We start from the raw sequence: 22,247 nt of genomic DNA on the forward strand, positions 1-22,247 counted from the left end.
TATCAGATAATAAGGGCTTGGTGATGATGAATTCTTTTAACTTTTCCTTACCTGGTAAGAACTTTATCTGTCCTTCCATTCTAAATAATAGCTTTCCTGGATAGAGTAATCTTGGATGTAGGTCCTTGCCTTTCATGACTGTGAATACTTCTTTCTAGCCCCTTCTTGCCTCTAAGTTTTCTTTTGAGAAATTAGCTGATAGTCTTATGGGAACTCCTTTGTAGGTAACTGTCCCCTTTTCTTTTCTGCTTTTAAGATTCTCTCCTTATCTTTAACCTTGGGTAGTGTAATTATGATGTACCTTGGTGTATTCCTCCTTTGGTCCAACTTGTTTGGGATTCTCTAAGCTTCCTGGACTTCCATGTCTATTTCATTGTCAAATTGGGGAAGTTGTCCTTCATTATTTGTTCAAATAAATTTTCAATTTCTTGGTCTTCCTTTTCCTCTTCTGGCACCCCTATGATTTGGATGTTGGAACATTTAAAGTCGTACTGGAGGTTCCTCAAACTCTCCTTATTTTTTTGAATTTTTGTTTCTTCATTCTGTTCTAGTTAAAGGTTTCTCTCTTCCTTCTGGTCCAAACCATTGATTTGAGTCCTGGTTTCCTTCCTAACACTAGTGGTTCCCTGTACATTTTCCTTTATTTCACTTTTCATAGCCTTCACTTTTTCCTCTATTTTGGACCATACTCAACCATTTCTGTGAGCATTCTGATTACCAGTATTTTGAACTCTGCATCTGATTTGTTATCTATCTCCTCCTCACTTAGTTCTTTTTCTGGAGCTTTGATCTGTTCTTTCATTTAGACCATGTTTCTTTGTTTCAGCATAGCTGTTACATTGTAAGGGGGGGGAGCCTTAGGTATTTGCCAAGGTGGGGCAACCCATGTTGCTGTGTTGTGGCACTGTATGTGTGGGAGGGGTCCAAGAGGGAACAATGTCATGTGCTCAGTTCTTGCCCCACTTTCAGTCACTTCCCCTGCTACCCACAAGCTAGTTGTGCCCTTTTGGTGCTGATTCCTGGATGGGTGGGTTTGTGTACATTATAGGACCCTGTGAGTGCCTCCAACAGACTCTCCTGTGAGATTGGGAGTATCTCCCTCTGCCACAACCCCTACAGATTTTTATAGCTAGAGGTCTTGAAGCTTTCTTTTCCAGCACTGGAACCCTGGGTTGTGCAGTCTGTTTTGCTTCCCTGCTGTTCCTCCTGGTTTATCTGCACTCAAATATGTGACCACCAAGTCCACCAGCTACCACTTTGCTGTGTGTCCTCTCTGTCGTGGCTGCCCATCTCTGCCTTTTCAACCAGTCTGAATGAATGTTTCTTCTTTAACTCCTTGGTTGTTGGACTTCCATACAGTTCAATTTTCTGGTGGTTCTGGTTGTTTTTTGTTTGTTTGTTTTTTGATTGGCTGTTATCATTGTTTCGGTTGTGCATGGAAGCAAAGCATATCTACCTATGCCTCCATCTTGGCCCCTCATATAATTATTTTTAAAAGGACAAATTCCAGAAGTAGATAAATTTTTAGAAGAGAATGAAATAATGATGAAATGAAGAGAAATTATCTGTAAGAACACAATTCAGCACAACCTTTTAAAGAGAAAATGTTAACCTGATGCTGATCACTGTCTCACTGCATTACCAGGATTGTGGGCTGGGCAAGTTCATCCACCTATCAGGCGAATTGGATTGCACCATAAGTAGGTATATCTGTCTGGTAATATAGTAACAGAATGTAATAAAATATTTTGTCCCTAGTTTTTTGTTTATATTTAGGCAGTAGCCACATCTAACCTATATTTACATCTTTTTACATGTTTTAAAGTGCTTTCTTGTCTTCAAGCTCATTTTTCTCACAATTACCCAGAGAACGGAGTAGTTACTTTCACCATTGTACAAATAAGAACATTTAGGCCCAGAAGACATATTATGCAAGCAACTTGAATAAATTCACATAGAAAATAAGTCAAAGAATGTGGACAATAACTCACACCTTTTATCTCAGTAGTCATAATCTCTGATCTCTCCATAAAGTACCATATTTTGCCATGTGTACTATTTTGTGCAAATTTTTTGATGGAAAAATAAGGATGTGCATTATACATGAGTAGTACCTGAAATACCTTGTATCCATTCTTGTGTTTTGTAATTTGTTACATAAAATTTCTTGTACCATAACATGTTAAAAAATAAATGCTACAATTCCTTTATAACACAAAAACCAAGTATCTAAATCTAAATAAATAAAAATTGAATAAAAAATGAGATTTTTTTCTGAAAGTTTGGGCCAAAAACAGGGGTGCACATTATATAGGGGAGCACATTATCCACAACAACATACAGTATTTGCACAAACTCACATTTGTCTAATTAAGAGGAATATGCACATGAATTGTGTTGCAGAGACTTCATCCATAGTAATAGAATTTTTAACTGGGAGCATGGCCATCCAGAATAAAGAATTCACTTCTCAGCCCTGACTTGTGTGACTCAGTGGATTGATTTATGGCCTGCAAACCTAAAGGTCACTGGTTTGATGCCCCATCAGGGCACATACCTGAGTTGAAGGCCAGGTCCCCTGTTGGGGGCATGCAAGAGGCAACTGATCTATGTATCTCTCATACATCAATGTTTCTCTCCCTGTATTTCTCCCTCCTTTTCTCACTCTCTCTAAATATAAATAAGTAAAATCTTTAAAAAACAGAATTCACTTCTCAGCCTCCCTTGTAGCATGTGGCCAATGGAGCATGAGCAGAAGGGATGTGGGCAACTTCTGGTTCATGGAAGTCTTGTCTGCTCTCCTCTCTCAGCCTGTGCTCTCTTGAGAGTAGAATCTGAAGCTAAAACTTCACTGCATTTTTATTTTGGAAGTGATCCCAGGGAGCAGGAGTAAGGGTGACATGAAAAAATGCCACAAGGAAAGAGAGAGCCAATGTAAGAATGAGTTACTGAGTTGGCTGGCCACTGTTATAGGTTCCTTGTACTCGACTCCATAAGATATTCTGATGGGAAGGCACAGTGGGAGATATCCATTGATATTCATCTGGTCAAAATCATTGGTCAAAACTTTCCTACACTGCTGTTGTGTTTGCTGTGATGTCTAAGAAACTGCAGAACAGAAAGTGAGAGGCTTGGCAATCTGGACCAAGGTGAGGCCCATCCAGGTTGCAACTCTGCAAACTGGCAAAACCTGTACAGCTCTGGGCATCACAGGAGTAGTTAGGTAGGGCTGAGAAGATTTGAAGTGGTGCTTACGAGGGTCCTGATACATTTCCCTTCTTGCTGGCCAAGATGCCTGCAGTAGGGTCTCAGACATTTAATAAAGGCAAATGGCCTAGGAGAGCTGGAGCAATGAGATTAAAGGAGGTTAGTACCCTGGGACCATCTGAGTAGCCAGATGAGCTTGGAATGTACAACAGAGAGAAATTAATCTCTTTCATTTAAGCAACTGTTTTTAAAAACTAATGAAAGTTGTCTGGTAATTATAAGTTTGTAAACATCAAACTGGAACAACTGTTCACACAGTGAATAAAAATTTTAGGCATCAGGAAAGAGTCGACAGCCATGGTCTACATGAAAATCACTTTGAAAATCACACCACAGTGTGGCTCAGTCCATGACACCAAAGAAAGGCCCAACAATTTGGCACTGAAGTTTTGAATTAACTGGGTGATATTTCCACTGAAACATAATCCCTCTAAATATTTTATTAAATATATATATTCTTACCATGGAAAAGTGTATTTTAAACTGAAACAATGCTAAGATGGTATTTTAATTATTTTATATCAATGTATCACACCAATTCTTAAGGAGAATTAAAATATAAAATACATTCATAAAATAATTAAACTTTATATCCAATAGCTAATAAGTAACTAACTTGACAGAACCTTAAATAAGACAACCCTTCAAAATGCATATAGTAACCAAAGGATAAACTGTGCTACATTATGAAGGAGGAGATGGGTACAGAGAAGGGGGCCACTTGACCAAAGTTGTGCAATATGGAAGTGCCAGAGCTGGGATTTGAACCCAGGTATGTTTGGCTCAATAGCCCAGGCTTTACCTATTAGGCAAAATATAGTTAAATAAAGCTTTAAGTTTTGATATATATTCTTAGAAGGCCTTAGAAGGACTTAGAAGCTCTAAAAAAGTTCACCTGTGCTATGCTTAAAAGGGGAGACCATAAAGGAAGAGCACTGGAGTGGAGGTCAGAAGACAGGTTGGGCCATTGCTCTATTTCTTGTTGTGTGAACAGGAAAATGGCTAGGTTCTGATCTCAGCTGCTTCACTGGTAAAATGGTAGTAAGGAAATGTACATTGTAGGTTTTTTGAGAGGTGGAACAAGATAGTACATGTCTATTGAAGTGCTTTGTAAACTATAAAGTTACCACTGCAATCCTATGAACTAACTGCTTTTCCATCTCATTTTATAGGAATCTGAAGCATAGCTTGCATGAGATCATGTAACTAGTAGTAGGTGGGGCTGGCATTCAAAGGCTCTGGGCCCACTCTCAAGCTCCCCACCACATCGTGCACTGAGCACATGGGTCATATGATCACAAACCTCTATTTTTATACACCACTGACATAATTTAGACAACTCATCTCAGGTTAAAATGTACTGTATAGCAGCAATATTTCTGGTTTCTTCATAGGCTCCAGCAGAGGTGGAATGACCCACAGTCAGAGGAGAAACTGTGAGCTGTGTTGGGGATGGGGAAACTTCCCCTCTTAGTTCTACTGGCTAGTATAATTATTAAAATATAAGGTAGATTAATGGGAAAATTTCATGTTTTAATATGTGAGCACAGGGAATTCACATGAACATGAAAATTCCAAAGACAGTAAGGCAAAAATGAGGTATATGTGTCATTATGGACCAAATAAGGGGAAGTAGGGATCTAGGACTTCAAGAAAGTAAGGCAAATTTACAAGGGTGTGAAAAGAGTTAATGTTTAGCAGATAAATGTTTGCTGGGCCATCTTCAAACAATGGGACACAGGCAAGACTTTGATCAAATAGGCTTTACTAGGCTCCTCCCTGTCTACCATAGCTGTTTCAGATTAAACTAGAGTTTAGTTCAGTTTAAACAATGATATCTCCCTTCCTGGAGCAGGTTCTCTGTCTTGAAGTCTTTCAGGCAGTAAAAGGGAAGGCCAGATTATTTCATCTCGAAATAATCTGTGTGCCAGAGTGAACCCTCTTGGGGAGGCTCATTCAGAACCCCATAGCCGCTTTTCACTAAGATAATGAATACAATTCCTGAAAATGTTCTTAATCTTATTCCATTTATCTAGGCATTAATCCTAACCTTGGAAATTTCTGGAGTGCTAAATTAAAATTTATTTGTTCTTGTATATTCTAAATTAATATTTAATGAGCCAGGAATTCCAAAGCATCCTTTCCTTTATTTAGAATACTATGCAAGGATACGATATATTGTTTATGCCTTAGTCTCTAAAATTCAACTGTGGACTTCAGGTCAAGATGGAGGCATAGATAACATGCTTTGACTCCTTGCACAATCATAAAATTACAACTAAACCCCAAAACAAATAATACCCAGAACTGTCAGAAAATCAAACTATATGGAAGTCTGACCACCAAGGATTTAAAGCAGCCACATTCACCCAGATGAGTAGGAGGGGCAGAGATGCAGAGGCAGGCAGAGAGGCAAGGACACATGGTATGGCATGGAGAGGCAGTAGCGGCAGCTGCAGAATGGGCAGTCCTACATTTATACATAGTAGATAAAAATTGGGAGGGATACCTTGGGAGCAAGTGATCGCAGCCCGAGGCCAGACTGCATAGCCCAAGGTTCCAATGCCAGGAAGACAAATCCCCATAACTTCTGGCTATAAGACCAAAGAGCAGTGAGGGTTAGGGTAGTGGAAGAAACTGCTGGATATTCAGGAGACTCTGATTAAAGGGCCTGCACAGTCTTAGAACATACACAAACTTACCCACTCAGATTCAGCACTAGGGTAAGAGCTGAAAGGGTACCAGTCCCATCTGGGGAGTAAGCGAGGTGACTAGAAATGGAGCAAGTGCTGGGCAAACCTCCAGAAGCCAGGCAGAGGCACTGCCCCCTCTAAAAAGCCTCTGCCTGCACAGAGTCACAGGACAGTGATGTGGATTGTCCCACCCTAGCGATTACCTAAGGCTCTGCCCCACACAATTTATAGGAGCCTTTTCTACAATAGGCCACACTAGTAAGACAGGGAGTCAAAGCAGCTCTACTTAATACACAGAAACAAACCCAGGGAGGCTACCAAATTGAGGAAAAAAATATATATATGGTCCAAATGAAAGAACAGAACAAAACCCCAGAAAAAGAACTAAATGAAATGGAGATAACCAACCTATCAGATGCAGAGTTCAAAATAATGGTGATCAGGATGCTCAAAGAACTCTTTGAGTATGACAAGAATATAAAGGAAGAAAAGAAGATTACACTAAGTGAAATAAAAATCTACAGGGAACCAAGAGTTGAAGGTTATGAAAAAGGGACTCAAGTCAATGATTTGGAACATAAGGAAGAAATAAGCATTCAACCAGAACAGCAATTAGAAACAAGGATTAAAAAAAATACCATGAGGATAGTATAAGAAGCCTCTAGGACATTTCCAAATGTACCAACATTTGAATTATAAGGATGCCAGAAGAAGAGGAAGAGCAAGAAATTGAAAACTTATTTGAAAAAATAATGCAGGAGAGCTTCCCCAATCTGGCAAGGAAATAGACATGGAATTCCAGCAAGCTCAGAGTCCCAAAGAAGTTGGACCCAAGGAGGAACACACCAAGACACATCATAATTAAATAACCCAGATTAAAGATAATGAGAGAATCTGGAAAGCAGAAAGAGAAAAGCACAGAGTTACCTATGAAGGAGTTCCCATAAGACTATCAGTGGATTTCTCAAAAGAAACTTTGCAGGCAAGAAGGGCCTAGCAAAAAGTATTCAAAGTGATGAAAAGCAAGGACCTACAACCTAGATTACTTTATTCAGCAGTTATCATTTAAATTCAAAGGGCAGATAAAGTGTTTCCCAGACAAGGTAAAGCTAAAGGAGGTTCATCATCACCAAGCCATTATTATGTGAAATGTTAAAAGGACTTACTTAAGGAAAAGAAGATCAAAATTATGAATAGTAAAATGGCAACAAATTCACAACTATCAACAACTGAATCCAAAAAAACAAATTAAGCAAACAACCAGAACAGGAACAGAATCATAGATATGAAGAGCATTTAGAGGGTTATCAGCTGGGTCGGGTGTAGAAGAGAATGGGGGGAAATGTCTGGGATTAAGAAGCATAATTGGTGGGTACAAAATAGACAGGGGGTGTGAGGAATAGTATAGGAAATGGAAAAGTCGAAGAACTTAATATGCGTGACCCATGGACATGAACTAAGTGGGAGGGGATTGCTGGAGGGAAGGGGAATATAGGGTGGAGGGGAGCAAAGGAGGAAAATTGGGATAACTGTAATAGCATAATCAATAAAATACATTTTTAAAAATGTGACTATGTTGAGAAATTAAGATATTCAATTTTAAAGCAGAAAATGAGGATAATACTGTTTTTTACTTCCTAAGGAATCGCTAAATAGTCAGTTTTGAAAAGTTCACAAAGACAGGCCTGTGGTGAGATTCATATCCTCCCTGCATTTTTCAAATGAACTTGGTAGATGAGTTTGAGGTGTGAGTTTATATCTGAGAGCTCACTTGCTTCCTCTTTCTCCCCTTGCCTCATTCCCATCTGTCATCCCTTAAATATTATATTTCAAAGCTCTTGTATGAAATATGTTTTTAGAGGATGTGGAAAACTTTAAAATTAACAAACTATGGGCTCACACTAGTGCAACAGGGCCTGAAATGACCCTGGCAGGAAAAATACTTTGTATGATGTGTAAGTGAAAACAATACCCCGAGAAATGACCCAGTTTCCCATCTAAGCTGTGTCTCATGGACAGCTCTTCAGCATAAAAGGAACTCTGACTGGTGCCAAAGGTAAAAAACAAAAGAAAATGGATTTCAGGTAACAATGATCCAGACACCAAAGGAATTTGGACATGACTTTGAAGGTGTAAAGGAGCAAATACAGAACATGATGAAAGTAGGAAGCCCATCAATTCTAAGTACTGAACCCACTGAGTTTCAAAAGATGTTTAAACTACATCTAAATGAACAGCCTCCATGGGTATGGTCAGCTGCCAATTGGAAAGGATGAGAGAGACATCCGCTCTTCCTGTTCTAATTGCACCCCCTTTCCTATTTGGAGGCTTAGCAAGAGAGAGCTGTAATATGATTACTTGTTGAGGAAAGGATTTCTAGTTGCTGCTTAAGAGGAAACTAAGATAACCTATTGGTTTCTTTTGATGTTTTGTTTGCTGACACAACTGCTCAACTTCAGAATGCAATAGAACTGTAATTTAGTTCAGAAGCTTACTTTTAAATGTACATTGCAGTTATGAAATGGATTTTTATTTGAAATTCACTTCTCAGAATATTTTTGCAAGTGCTTTCTTCATAAAAGTCATATGTTACTGTCACTTTCATTTGGTTTCACCAATTCCCAATGAGTTGGGAGCAGATTTCTAAAAACATGACTGTTGTTTCATATATGAGAGAAAATCACAGTCCCAAGTTATCCCTCACTGTGCCATGCACAGGACCTCAGGAATAGCCTCCAAGACTGTACCCAGATCAGCCTCACTGCCAATCACAAGGACTCTCCAGGACCAAAGGGGTGCTGGTAAAAAGGACATAGAGACATGGTGAGCATTGTGCATTCCTTTCCTTTCAAGCTAGTTCAGAAAAGGGAACCAAACAGATTAATTGCTGTATCTGTAGTAGTTTACTTTCCTCTATGGGCTGTTCCTATAGCATGATCTATCCTTCAATAAGATATTTATGCTGTGCTAAAGGAACTAAGTATGAAAGGACTTTGGGCTAGAATTCAATTTTCCCTCTGGCTCTGTCATTTTCTCTAAGAAGTATCCCTACTAATCAAACCCCAACAGAAGTGGCCAATATAAGAACTGGAGGAAGGCCCTGACTGATGTGGCTCAGTGGGTGAGGCACCATCCCACAAACAAAAAAGTTGCAAGTACAATTCCTGGTCAGGGCACATTGCTAGGTTGTAGGCCAGGTCCCTGGTTGGGGAAGGTCAACCGATTGATGTTTCTCTTGCATATCAATGTTTCTTTCCCTCCCTTCCCCTCTCTGTAAAAAGTAAGTAAGTAAAGTCTTTTTTAGAGGAAGAAGAAGGAGGAGTAGGAGCAGATCTGGAGTAAGAACATGCAACCCATAGGCCAAGTTCTGCCTGACCTGTTTTCTTGGGCCTGCACAGTTATTTTGTTTGTTTTGTTTTTTAATTTCAATTTAAGTGTATTAATTTCAGTTTAAGTTTAATTTCAATTAAAAGTGCACAAACTCTCCAGATGTCTGCTAATCTTTAAATATACCCTAACATGCAGTTCACTTGGCTCATTCTGTGTTACTAATACCCCTATGGGCTTTTAACCTTTCTGTAATGGGGTGAGGAGGGGGGATCCCCGAGAATATCTTGCATAGCACATGGTTGGGGGATGGGGAAGAGAGAGTAGACAATACAGCAATTAAGATACTTTGCATATCTATGTTAAGTTGATAGGTAGTTCATAGTTGTGCTACTGCCCAAGGCAAAAGAACTATGTGACTTTAAGAGCATTAAGGGACTCATGACATAACCAAGGGAGGTGGAGACCCCTGTGTCACAAGTCACTCTTGCCTTGACTAAAGATGGCAGCTAAAAGAATGTAAAAGATACAGGGGGACTGGCAAATGTAGCACATTGTGGGAGGATTGGAGATGAGGTCACATAGGAAGCCCTGGATCAGGATTTAACATAAGGGTGGGCAGAGAGAGGGCTGGTCTTCCATGGGGTAATGAGGAAGCAATAAGAAGCCATGCCAGCTACTAATCAGGATTCTGCCAGGTGTAGTAAGGAAGAGGAAGCTATGAGGAGATGCAGCTATGTGGGCTGTAGAGTAGGAAGCAGCCATGCCAGCCTGTAGTGAGTAGGAGCTGGAGTAAGAAAGAAGAGACATGCTGGGAAGTCTGCCTGAAGAACTGATGCCAGCAAAGCTGATGAAGCTAAGAATTGCAGGGACCTGCCTAACCAAGCACAGATTCATGGGAGATTCCTAGAATGCTGAACTGTGGCTGGAATGCTGAGACTTTTGCTTCTCTGAAGGATGTACAGAGAAGCCACTTTCTTGGGATGTGTACCTTCCTGTTCTTTACCATGATTCAGTGCAAAACAGCATATGTTTTCATGGACTACTACATGGAGGCTAAGGACAATGTACCCAGATCCTGAAGGAGAGAGCTGCTGTAAGAGGATAGCGACTTTGAAACCCATGAGTGTACATTCCAGAGGAGATAGAGAACTGTTTGCACAGCTGGCTGAAGAACAGATAAGGATATGGGGAACTACTGGACATGTTTTTGGTTTTTAGCCTGGTGGGGAGCAAGGGAAGTTCTGGGTCTCATGACAGAACAGAGATCTGAACTGGGATGCTCTCAGGCCCCCCAAGGTTGGAATCCTGTAAATAAAAACCTGTTTCCCTCAACATTGATTGTTGGTCCATGCATCAAGGTGCCACGTGCACATGCCCTGGTTTACTGGATTATATTTCCACTTTCGGTGAGCAGGACATTTTTCTCAGTTAACAGAGGAATCAGCTTCAGATGCTAAGTCTCTTGGAGAATGAAAAAAAGATGGATCAAAAAGTAAACCAATAGCTTAGTCTCTGAGATATTTTAAAAATCTACATAAGCCATTCTCAAGCCTCTTGATTCTGCATTTTCTGCTGCATGGCTGAGCTTGGTAGGCTCTGCAGATTTCTTACAGGGTGGTGAACTGCTGGATCATAAATCCTGTGAGCTTATGCATTGAGTCTTTATCAACATAGACTGTGTCTTTTCTCAGCTTTTTTCCATCTAAGCAATGTTTAAATTGGGTTGATTGGGCTTTGGGAAAGGTGAACAGTCATTCTTTTGTGGGATGCATTTCTTCACCTCTCCAGTTCAAAGTGCTCTGGAGATTCATTTGTCTTCCTTTATCTGCTCCTCACACTTCCTACCTCCCTCTTCTTTGACTCCCAAATCCAAATGATGCATATATGGAGAGGAACTTGATTGGGTGGGAATAGAATATGGTTGATCTTTGTTTTTTTCACCTCATGCTCCACATTAGATCCCACATCTCAGTTTGCTAAAGCATATAAGGCTCTGTTAACCCCTGGTCATGTCCTCAGGGTACACTTAAAGTCACAACATAAGCACAATACATTTTTTGGGAAGGAATCAAATTTGCTTGATGGTCAGCCATTCAAAACCATAATAAAACTAGCAAGTGTGCTATGGAGCAGAGCAAGTCATTTTTTAAAGATAAAACACAGGATAATAAAGACATTTCTTGCCAGTATAGTCTTTTTCCAAATGTTTCTCTGGGTCCCCAGGGGGTGCTTTAAATCCCCTTCCTTATTAGGAGTACTTGGGTGAAAGTTTGAGAAACAGTATGAGATTCTGGTAAATTATTTTCTAAAACAGTTTGCTTTTATATCTGAGAGGAGTATTTCTTTATTTCTGGGATTCATGGAATGAGAAATTATGTAGCCCTTGGCTGGACACTCAAGTCTGTCCCCAAGCTTGCCAAAACGTCCTGGGCTGAGTCACTGCACTGAACTTCAATATCTCATTCAAAAGCCACAGGGATTGTAAAATTCTTGCTGCTCTGTCCATTTCTTATAAATGGCTCCTCATATTCAAGAATAAATAGTTTAGTTTATTGTGGTTGGTTCGGGGGTCACCCCTCCACCACCTCAGCACAGTTGTCCTGCTTAGTAGCAGTGTCAAGCATTTGTATTTTCTCTGTTCTGCATGTGTTGGAAAGTAAATAGGCAGCAATAAAGAAACTTTATTATGCATGTTTTCTGCCTTGGGTGGTACTTGGAATGTGCTGAATTTGCTGAGTGTAACTTAAATTTTAAAAGGCTCCCGAGGCTCACCTTTTTCATGCTATGCAATTCAAATGGAAAACCAAATAATTAGAATAAGCAAGCTGCATGGGTCCTTTCTCTTGGTCTCAGCTGACCCCAGACTCTGTTGTGAAATTCTAGCACCTCTTTCTCCCCCTTCCAGCTGTTAAGCTTCCATGACCAGATTTAAACAACCACCTCTTTTCCCCTCTCTCAGATAATCAACAACCGATTTAGTATATTACCTAGGACATTTTTGTACAAAGAATTTTAAGTGCAAAAACAAAACAAAATTCTTTGTATCCATTGATATTCCAGGACATCTCATTTGCTTTATGTCAGTTTTACTATAACTTGAAAAGTGACAGTAAAGCAATGAAACTTATTTTCACAAGCACTACATAGACTCTCACTAAAGCCAATTAAAAGCACTTAGCCCAAATTGCTTCCCACTAAACTTATACTTGGTGCTGAAAGCAGGGAATGAAATGAAGCAAAATTAAAGAATGAATGTAAATACCAAGTATATTGTTCTTTCTCTTGGTGAATTGCCCCAGAATGGGACCCTGTGTAAGATACTACAAAATCTTGTTAAACATTTCTAGACAAAGTATTTAATTATTGTTATTAGGGAAGAAAATCAGCATCATATCTTCCCAGTGATATTACATTTTAGTAATAGTATCAACTTTTGGAGAAGGCAGCATGTTGTAAACAAAGCCTCAGCATTGGACTCAGACAGGCCAAGGTTTAAATCCCAGAGCCACCATTTATTGTCGGCTGTGTACTGCTGGATATGTTACAGACCTTTCCTGGACCTCTTTTTTTTTTTTTAATCTGCGAAATGGGAAATAATGTCAACGATTAAAAAGGACAGCAGATGAGAAGAGAAAATTCAATCTTAGGCACATAATCAACATAAATTTCCCATCTTTTTAAAATCAGATTACAGATTATTGAACATAAAGTATCTCCTCACCAAGAGCTGACTCTGACTGAAGGCACTGTTTTCTATGAAGGAAGCTCTTGGTGGCCCTTAGTTGTGACTGTTGATTGCACACATCTGGAAACTATGACAACCATTGTGCTGTGAGCTCAGCTTGGCCCAAATGAAGCTCTGGATAAGGCAGCCTCTCTCCTTCATTTTTCCCAACACAGCATAGCTTGGCTTGAATTTGGGCAGAGGAGTGGGTGTCAAAAGAAGTGAACAATGTCTGGGAGGAATTCACCTTCAACCAACAATTTCCAAGTCCTTTGTGACCTGACTAGGGAACTGTCCCTGGAGTAGCCCCTTGAACATGCACAGGAGTTGTATTAGGAAGCTGTATTATTATGTCTAATTTGCAGGTGCTTAAACTGAGTCTGGGAGGTTAACTGACTTTCTCACAGGCAGAGATAATAAGAGATGAATTTGGGGTAAGTTCCCAGGTTTTCACCTGGTGAAGAAAGCAGGATTTGCTTTGTTGAAAGATTGGCAGCTGGAATGTCTACTTGCCCAAGTCCACTCTGCATTGACACTCTCTGTGACAACAGCTTGGGGTGGGTGGTTCCCAAGTAAGTTTCCTTGACCTTTAGAAACCCTGTGCCCAGGGCCCTCTGTCCATTATGTCACATATGGACTAGGGGAGGTGGTGAGATCTGGCTAATTAAATATGTCAAATAAAACCTGATCACTAATTAAAAAAACAGAATTTGTAGAATATTCTTAGCATAATTAAAACTGTTGAGGTGTTTGTTTGTTTTATTCTGACAATTCAGAAGTATTTTAAGACCAACACTATCACTCATTTATTCAAAATCATTTATTAATTTGCCTACTATACATCAAGCACTGTTCTAGATGCTGGGGATACAAAAGCTCTTCCATAAAAATTCCTGAATATGCCCTCTCTTGTAACAAATTGAGTAGTGAAAAATTGATTTTTGCAGGGAGGGGAATAACGATAAAAAAGGTTTTTTAAAACTGTTTTTAAAAGTTAAAGAAATATAAAGCAATTCTCAAGGCAATTTCTTTATGGGTTTACTTTTTTCTCTTTTCACCCCCAAAATTTCCATTTTTCCCTCACCTTTCCATTCTCAGAAGGCAATTTTGAGTCCCAACATGCTCTGTCATCATCTGCCCGTGTCCACTGCCAAAGCAGGGCAATCAGAGTGTGGATTTCAGCACAGCATGATTGGATGATAAACAGTGAGATGAATATGCTGCTAGAGTTGTTTTTAAATGCCAGAATACCAGAATGCACTATTCCAACCCTGCTCTCCAAATGAAAAGCCTAGTGAATGAAATTATGACTGTTATTTGAGTGCAATTATACTGAGTATATAAAATTGAAACACTGAAAGTAAATCATACATTTGGGTATTATATTTCATATTTCAGTGTATGCCACATAAACTAGCAAAGTTTTATTATTGTTGAGTGTAATGTCAGGAGACAAACTTCTGCAAATTTTATGCATAACTTTTTCCATTTTATCTGTTTTCCACTTATGTCAATTTGAACACATGGTGTGACTTTTAGTATTCTCCCTTCCTTCTCTTCTGCACTTAATGCCATGGGATCAAACCTGATCTTGATTATCCTAAATTTACCCTAAGTAACCTCAGACTAAGAGGGTTTTTTTTTTTTTTTTTAAATCAGTATAAAAAAGGAGAGAGGAAGAACTTCTAAATAACCCTGTAAACCTGGTTCTACAGGTTCTGACAACCTGGAAAGACTAGCAAGTGCCAATGCATTATAGAAGAAAACTGTGGCTTCAGGCAGCTATTGCTGAGCAGGTCTCAGCTCATAGAAACTGAGTAACCACTAAGGGAGCTGTGGATTATAACGAAATACGACCTTGCAGCTATGACAGGCTTGGTGAGCTGGGCCTCACTGGAACAGCGTGAGGAAAGGTTTTGAGAATGAATGAGGGGAGGCCCGGCGCCCACACGCCCTGGCGCGAGCACAGGGATGGTACCTTTTTAACGGTGGCACCGTTAAAAAGGTAACGGCCACTGCAGGAGAATGGCTTCCAGCTTTAAGAAGCAAAGTGTAGGCTCTAGCAGCCAGAAAAGAAAGGTGGGTCCTAAGCCTGAACTCACTGAAGATCAGAAGCAAGAAGTTCGCGAAGCATTCGACCTCTTTGATGCCGACGGAAGTGGCACCATTGACGTGAAGGAGCTGAAGGTGGCCATGAGAGCGTTGGGCTTTGAACCCAGGAAGGAAGAGATGAAGAAGATGATCTCCGAGGTGGACAAGGAAGGCACGGGGAAAATCAGCTTCAATGACTTCTTGGCAGTGATGACTCAAAAGATGGCCGAGAAAGACACCAAAGAAGAAATTCTAAAGGCTTTCAGGCTTTTTGATGACGATGAAACTGGGAAGATCTCTTTCAAAAACCTAAAGCGTGTAGCCAACGAGTTGGGGGAAAACCTCACTGATGAGGAACTGCAGGAAATGATCGACGAAGCAGATCGGGATGGGGACGGCGAAGTGAACGAGGAAGAGTTTCTTCGCATCATGAAAAAGACCGACCTCTATTAAAGTTAACGGTTTCTCCTGCAAGCGCGTGTGGAGAACTTGAGTGACTTGGTGGGTTCCCTACTTCTGCTTCGTGAAACCTTGAGTCAGAGGATAGTTCTATCCCTCCTCTTACCCCTCAATTTGTCTAGATGCTTCTATTTCCAAATCTCTGGCTTAAGTATAGAATTATAAAGATGGTTTTAACATGCGTTTTGGTTTTTAATTCTCAAGAGCAGACTCAGAGTGCCTAGGTTGAATTTTTTTTTAAAAGAGGCCCTGAAGTTCAGTCTGCCCATGTTTTGCCTTGAATTGGTGGAAATCCATTAAACTAAACCCAGCGTGGCTTCTTGGGACAGACAGTGCTCTGGTTCCCTTGTTACTTCTTTGGTGGTCTTAAATTATCTTGCTTCATATATTATTCCTTAAATTCAAGTCATTGTTCCAGCATGGTAAGGGGGAATCAGCCAGCTGGTGTCCTAGCTATTGCTTCTCATTTAACTGAATCTTGATTTGAAGGAAAGCAGCACAGCCACTTACTGAGCTCAGGAAAGATACTGTTCTAAAGTATAGGCTTGCTTTCGTGTGTTGCTAAATTGTGCACTTATAAACTATTCTCTAACGTCATCACATGCAAATGATTCTTCATTTGTGTGGAACTCATCTACTATGGATTATTCAGGGCCAGAATATATATGTGGGGCTACAGAATAAAGGTGAAATTTAATATTGTGCCAGGTGATGTGTAATCTGTTTAAGAGATTAAGCTAATGATGTTGAGTAAATATTTACAAATGTGTGATCTTAGTGTAGAAAATTCTAAAAAATATATCTTCTATGCTGTTTATTTGTCCTTGGAAAGGTCAACAAGTGTTTTAGTTATTAGACTACTAAAACATAACTGTAGTTTTTTTGAATAATGCTTCATTACAAGTCATTATCTACCTGCTAATTCTTAGGACACCTTGGTACTTGATACTTGGTGTCCTCCCCCCTCTAGTATATAGTTGATGTCAGAGTGTATAGTTGATGTCAGAGTGTCTGGCATATAAGTAATTGTCTATGCTAGTGTATTAATATTATTTGTTTTCTGTAATAATCAAGCCTTTCTTGCTTTGAAAAGAGATACCTACCCTTCTGAATATCTATAAATCTGAAATTAGGGAAAATTTAAATAATATAATTATGGGAAGTTTATATATACATATATATATATATATACATATACATATATATGTTGAGATGGTACACAACAAAACTTTTAAATATGCAAGATATTTTAGTCACATCTAAACCTAAATTAAATCTGTAAAGTCACATTAAGAAAAATGCTGAAATTCTGGAAAATTTGTCACTTGCTTGGCCAGCAATTTTACCCTTCAAAAGGTGGTGGATTTAATCAGGGTAACTACTACTCTAGTCTTAATTTTCATTAACAGGGATTAATTTGTCAAGGAAGAAATACTAACTGAAGTGATGGGTTCACCATGAGAAAGGATTTGGCCAAGGTGGCTGGCACTGGGCAGGGAACTCACCCACAGTGCAAATGCTAACAGTTCAGGTTCAAGGTCTTAGTGTGAACTCAGGTGCAGTTGTAGAGAATTCAGGTGCAACTTGGGGCAGCATCAGTGTGAAGGGCTGATGTGAGAGCAAGAAGAGTGTGTCGTTCTGGGCAATAGTTTCTGGCATCTTGCTGGCCAGTTTTGGCCCAAAAATATACATATGGATCAAAGTAGAAATACTAGAAATAAAGAAAGTTGGCAGAAACTAGGAGGAAGGGTCAAAGCCTTAGCCAGCTGGGCTGGAATGGACTGGCACCTGGCCCATCAGAGGTTGACATGAAAATCAGGAACCTGGGCGGAAGCCCTGCAGTCAGGCTGCTCAGACACCAAGGAGTCAGCCATGGAGGCTGCAGTCAAGTACCTAAAAGAGTTCCCTTGAGGGTTCAACCATCCCACACAGGGAAAGGGGGCTCCAGAATATTTCTGAATCCCACTCACAGCTAAGAAACTCTCAGTGCGCTATTATTAGTCTTGCTTCTCCTTGGGCTCATACTCTGGGGGATTGCAGGTAAAAGGAGGAGGGGAAATGACTAGAGCCGGTCTAGATATTTGAATATTTATTCATTCATTCATTCATTTATTTATTCTATTATAATGTTCCCAATTTTTTTCCCCTTTTCCCCCCTAGACATTTGAATTTTAAGAGAAATTAATCCCACATGTCTGGCTGGGTCAGACATGTATGCTAATCTTTACAAAAGTAGAACACAAAAAATTCAAAGAGAATTTATAGACACATTTTTTTTTGCAGATGAGGAAACACAGCTGCAAAGTTTGGGAAGAACAAAAGTAACTTTCACTGGGTTATTTCAAGTGGTCCTAATAAAGTAGCAGGAAACACACAGAAGAAACTCATGTGACTGTGTAGGAACCTCATGGATAAGGCCTTGATTTCTATGATAAATGGGACAGGTAAGAAGCAGAGCATAGGACCAAGGATGAAAATATGACAGTATCAAAGTTGTATTAATATCAAGAAAGTGAAGGATCCAAATGAGCAGAGGATAGCAAAGAGAATTTTAAAGGCAACTTAGTTAATTTTGTGAAGTTATGGGAAGAGACAGCTATAACTCTTAAGATTGTTGCAGGTTGGTTTCCATGGGAAGAAGACTCTGAGTCTCAGGTTTGTGTGTAAGAAGTATGTTCTCAGCCCTGGCTGGCGTAGCTCAGTGGATTGAGCGCAGGCTGGGAACCAAAGTGTCCCAGGTTCGATTCCCAGCCAGGGTACATTCCTGGGTTGCAGGCCAGAACCCCCAGCAACCGCACATTGAATCTCTCTCTCTCTCTCTCTCTCTCTCTCTCTCTCTCTCTCTCTCTCTCTCTCTCTCTCCCCCTCCCTCCCTTCTCTCTCTAAAAATAAATAAATAAAACCTTAAAAAAAAAAAAAAAAGAAGTATGTTCTCCAGATCACATGGGTGGAGCAGGGAAGAAAGCAGAACTGGGAGGAGGGAGAAGTTGAGCTGTGATGCAATCACAAGAAAGGCTTCAGCAGATCTGGCGAGGAGCTCTGGAGTGAAGACGACACTGAAGAAGTGTCCCATATTGGGACAAGGAAGTTAGGCCTATGAAACTTTTCATTGGTTGACAGTCACTGGTCATGAACTTCCCCAAGGAAGGGGATATGACTTGATCAAGGTGGCCTTCCTCAACCAAGGGTAATCACTGGGAGAACTCAGTTGCAAACTGTTAGTTATTGACACTTCCAACACCTGCAGGGATGAGGACTTCAGCTGTGAAGTGCAGGGCCAGAGGGGAGGTCTGGGTAGTGCCCCACAGCTTCCACTATAGTCCACTCCTTTCACCACTGAGGTCTTTGCATAAGTTCTGAGGGAAACAAATTCAGGATTCTGATAGACCTCTATTCCTGAAAGAAACTTATAAAGGGAAGATTATAGGGACAAACTGTGGCTCTTGCCATAGCAGTTGGTCTCAAGGCCACTTAACATCTCCCTCCACTATCCAATCTAGAATCCCCTACCCTCAGCACTTTTGCTGATGTAGGTGAGTCACCTGGTAGGATGACCCAGGTTTTCATCCCTGAGAAATCTGAGTTTCATTCTTGTCAGGCTATTGCTGTTGTACATACCCCTTGGCCCTCAGAATTGAGTAAAGGAGCACCAAGAGATACACAAGTGTATTACTGGGTGCCAACCATACTCCTACCATATAATTCCTGTAACTCTACCTCCTCCTGATGGTCAGGATTGGTTACCTGTGGATGGTGATTCCTTTCCTTCACTGTTGCTTTCTCTGCATGAGGATCCCACTGTGACTGAGTGTCGCCTGTAGTTGGAAATTTCATGGTCCTTTTTCTGGGCCCACTGGTGGGAGCACTCCTCCTCTAGGAGTCAAGACTTTTAAATGCACATTGTCCAAAGTTATAGGGATGAGAAGCACATATTAAAGAGCACATTACTGAGAATTAAAGTAAGAACTACTCCCAACTTTGGTTTGCTGAACTCGTGTTCTGCCTAAGAGACACCACACTGTACAATAGTCATGGATTTAGATTATATGCTGCATCCTGGAAGGTGACCACATTCTCACTGGTTATTATGTCCAAGCTGGTTCTTCAGAGGCATCTTCAACAAGCTTTTCCATTGCTCCATTAAGTTGAAATCTGCATGTGATAGGACTAGTAGATTTTGTGGCCATATGCCCACTGCTGCACCTTCCTGCCTGTAACATGAGTCCCTTGGTCCAATATTATGTGGAATCCTATGTCAGTAGAATGAATACTCAGATAAGGTGTTGGCTGAAGCTCTGCAAGGAGGAAAGGCAAACTCATGACCAAAATATGTGTCAAGTCCAATCAAGATGAAATCACTCTTCTTTCCAAAATAGAAGGGGTCCAATTGGACTACTTGCCACAAAGAGACCTATTCCTCTCCTTGAGAGATAGTGCTATTCTGCACTGGGCAGCAGCAGTAGCTGTGTCATCCTTGGTTACTGGGTGCCTAAGCTCTTGGGCCCATGCATAGCCTCGACCTCTACCACAGTGACTATTCTGTTCATGTACATACTGTGCCAGCACTGTGGTAGCCAAAGACAGGGAGAGACTGATGTCAACTGGCCAAGTCTTTCTGTCTTTTGGGTTGCTTGGTGTCTCTTCTGTGATAAACTCTCTCTGATACATGTTAAAATGACTTACAAAGATATTTACACTTTCTACCCATTGCCATAAATCCATCTATGTGCCTTTTCTCCAGACCTTTTTATCCTTGATATTTTTTTCCCACAGTCCTGAACAATCAGCCAACCTGTTGTTCACCACTGCTTGAGCCCACAAATATTCTGATCAGAGGCCACTTCTCTTTCCACACAGAGTAAATAACCAAGTGCACCACCAAAAATTCTGCCCACTGGGAAGATTTCCCCTTTCACTGCTATCTTTCTGGCCCACCTCTATAATCCATTATGTACCATGTTGACCTATCCTGGAATCAAGTTCAGCCTTTTACTCCTCCAACAGCTAGCCATGGGGGACCCATTACACCCATGTGGTCACATGTGTGAGCTGAGGAGAAGCTCTGGGGCAACTTGGTGGACTACATGGGGCACCTCCTCCTCATGCAGTGTACTTGGCCCTCTGGCCATGCTTGTGCCTAATCCCAGATACATCTTTTTTTTTCTAGTTTCCTAAGGTGGCAGATTACATGATTTATTTTTGCTCTTTCTTCTTTTCATTTTATTTCTTATATTTATTACTAATGTTTTATTTTTATTTTATTTTAGAGAGAGGAGAAGGGAGGAAGAAAGAGAGGGAAAGAAATATTGATGGGAGACAGAAACATTGATTGGCTGCTTTCTGCGAGCATCCAAACTGGGGACAGAGCATGGGTCCCACAACTCAGGAGTGTGCCCTGACTAGGAATCCAACCAGCGAACTTTTGGTTTGTGGGACAACACCCAACCAACTCAGTCACACTGGCCAGAGCTATTTTTATTTTTATTTTTTATTGAATTTATTGGGGTGACATTAGTTAATAACATTATATAAGTTTCAGTTATACAATTCTCTAATACATCATTTATATATTGTATTGTGTGTTCACCAACCCAAGTCAAGTCTTCTTTCATCACTATTTATCCCCCTTTTACCCTTTTCTACCTCCCCCACCCCCCTTCCCTCTGGTAATCACTATACTGTTGTCTATGTCCATTAGTTTGGGTTTTTTTGTTTTGTTTTGTTTTTTGCTTAATCCCTTCACCCTTTTCACTCAGCCCTCTGATGCCCCTCCCCTGTGACAGCTGGTGGTCTGTTCTCTGTATGTATGAGTCTGTTCTATTTTCTTTGTTAGTTTATTTTGTTCATTATATTCCACATATAAGTGAAACCATATGGTACTTGTCTAGCTCTGATTGGCCCATTTCACTTAGCATAATACTGTCCAGGTCCATCCATGTGGTCACAAATGGTGAGATTTCCTTCTTTTTTATGGTCAAGTAGTATTCCATCTTCTTTTCTCATATATGCATTTAATGCTATAGATTTCCCTCTAAGCACTGCTTTTGTTGTATCCCACACATTTGATAGGTTGTGTTTGCATTTTTTTTAGTTCCAAATATGTTATAATTTTTCTTGAGACTTCTTTGACCTATGTGCTGTTTAGAACTATTATGTTTGTTTACTATTAAATCCATCTGTGTCCTTATATTTAAAGTGGATTTTATTATAAACAACATATACTTGGGTACTGCTTTCTATCCATGCTGTCAGTCTCTGTCTTTTAAATGGTATTTTGAGACCACTCACTTTTGAGGTATTTATTGGTATAGTTGGATTAATATCTACCATATTCATTATTGTTTTCTATTAATTGATTTTGTTTCTCTCTTCTTTCTCTCTTCTGTTATTTTTCTGCCTTCTCTGACTTTAATTGAGAATTTTATATGATTCCATTTTTTCTTCTCCATCAGCATATCAATGACAATTACTTTTTAAAAAAAATTAGTGATTGCCCTAGATTTTGCACTATACATATACAACTAAATTCAAGACTGCTTTCAAATAACATTAGACTACTTCATATATAGTGCTTTATTTCCAAAGCACTATAAGATTTCTGTCATCCATAACATTTCACTTATCCATAAGCTATAATCACTGAATACATTATTGCTTTTATTTTTTTGAATAAGTTATTATCT

At 40.0% G+C, this 22,247-nt stretch overlaps 1 protein-coding gene across 1 annotated transcript; it reads left to right on the forward strand.

Annotated features, from left to right (window-relative positions):
• The first annotated feature begins 14,810 nt into the window (after positions 1-14,810).
• Positions 14,811-15,854, forward strand: CETN1 (centrin 1). Its single transcript, XM_028524960.2, has one exon. It carries the CDS (start codon positions 15,040-15,042, stop codon positions 15,556-15,558), a length of 519 nt encoding a protein of 172 aa, XP_028380761.1. The 5' UTR covers positions 14,811-15,039; the 3' UTR covers positions 15,559-15,854.
• Positions 15,855-22,247: the final 6,393 nt, after the last annotated feature.

Source organism: Phyllostomus discolor, chromosome 9 (assembly GCF_004126475.2).
Source record: "Phyllostomus discolor isolate MPI-MPIP mPhyDis1 chromosome 9, mPhyDis1.pri.v3, whole genome shotgun sequence".
NCBI lineage: Eukaryota > Metazoa > Chordata > Mammalia > Chiroptera > Phyllostomidae > Phyllostomus > Phyllostomus discolor.

Coding starts and splice junctions, on each gene's coding strand:
- CETN1 (XM_028524960.2), top strand. CDS start 15,040: ATGGCTTCCAGCTTTAAGAAGCAAAGTGTAGGCTCTAGCAGCCAGAAA.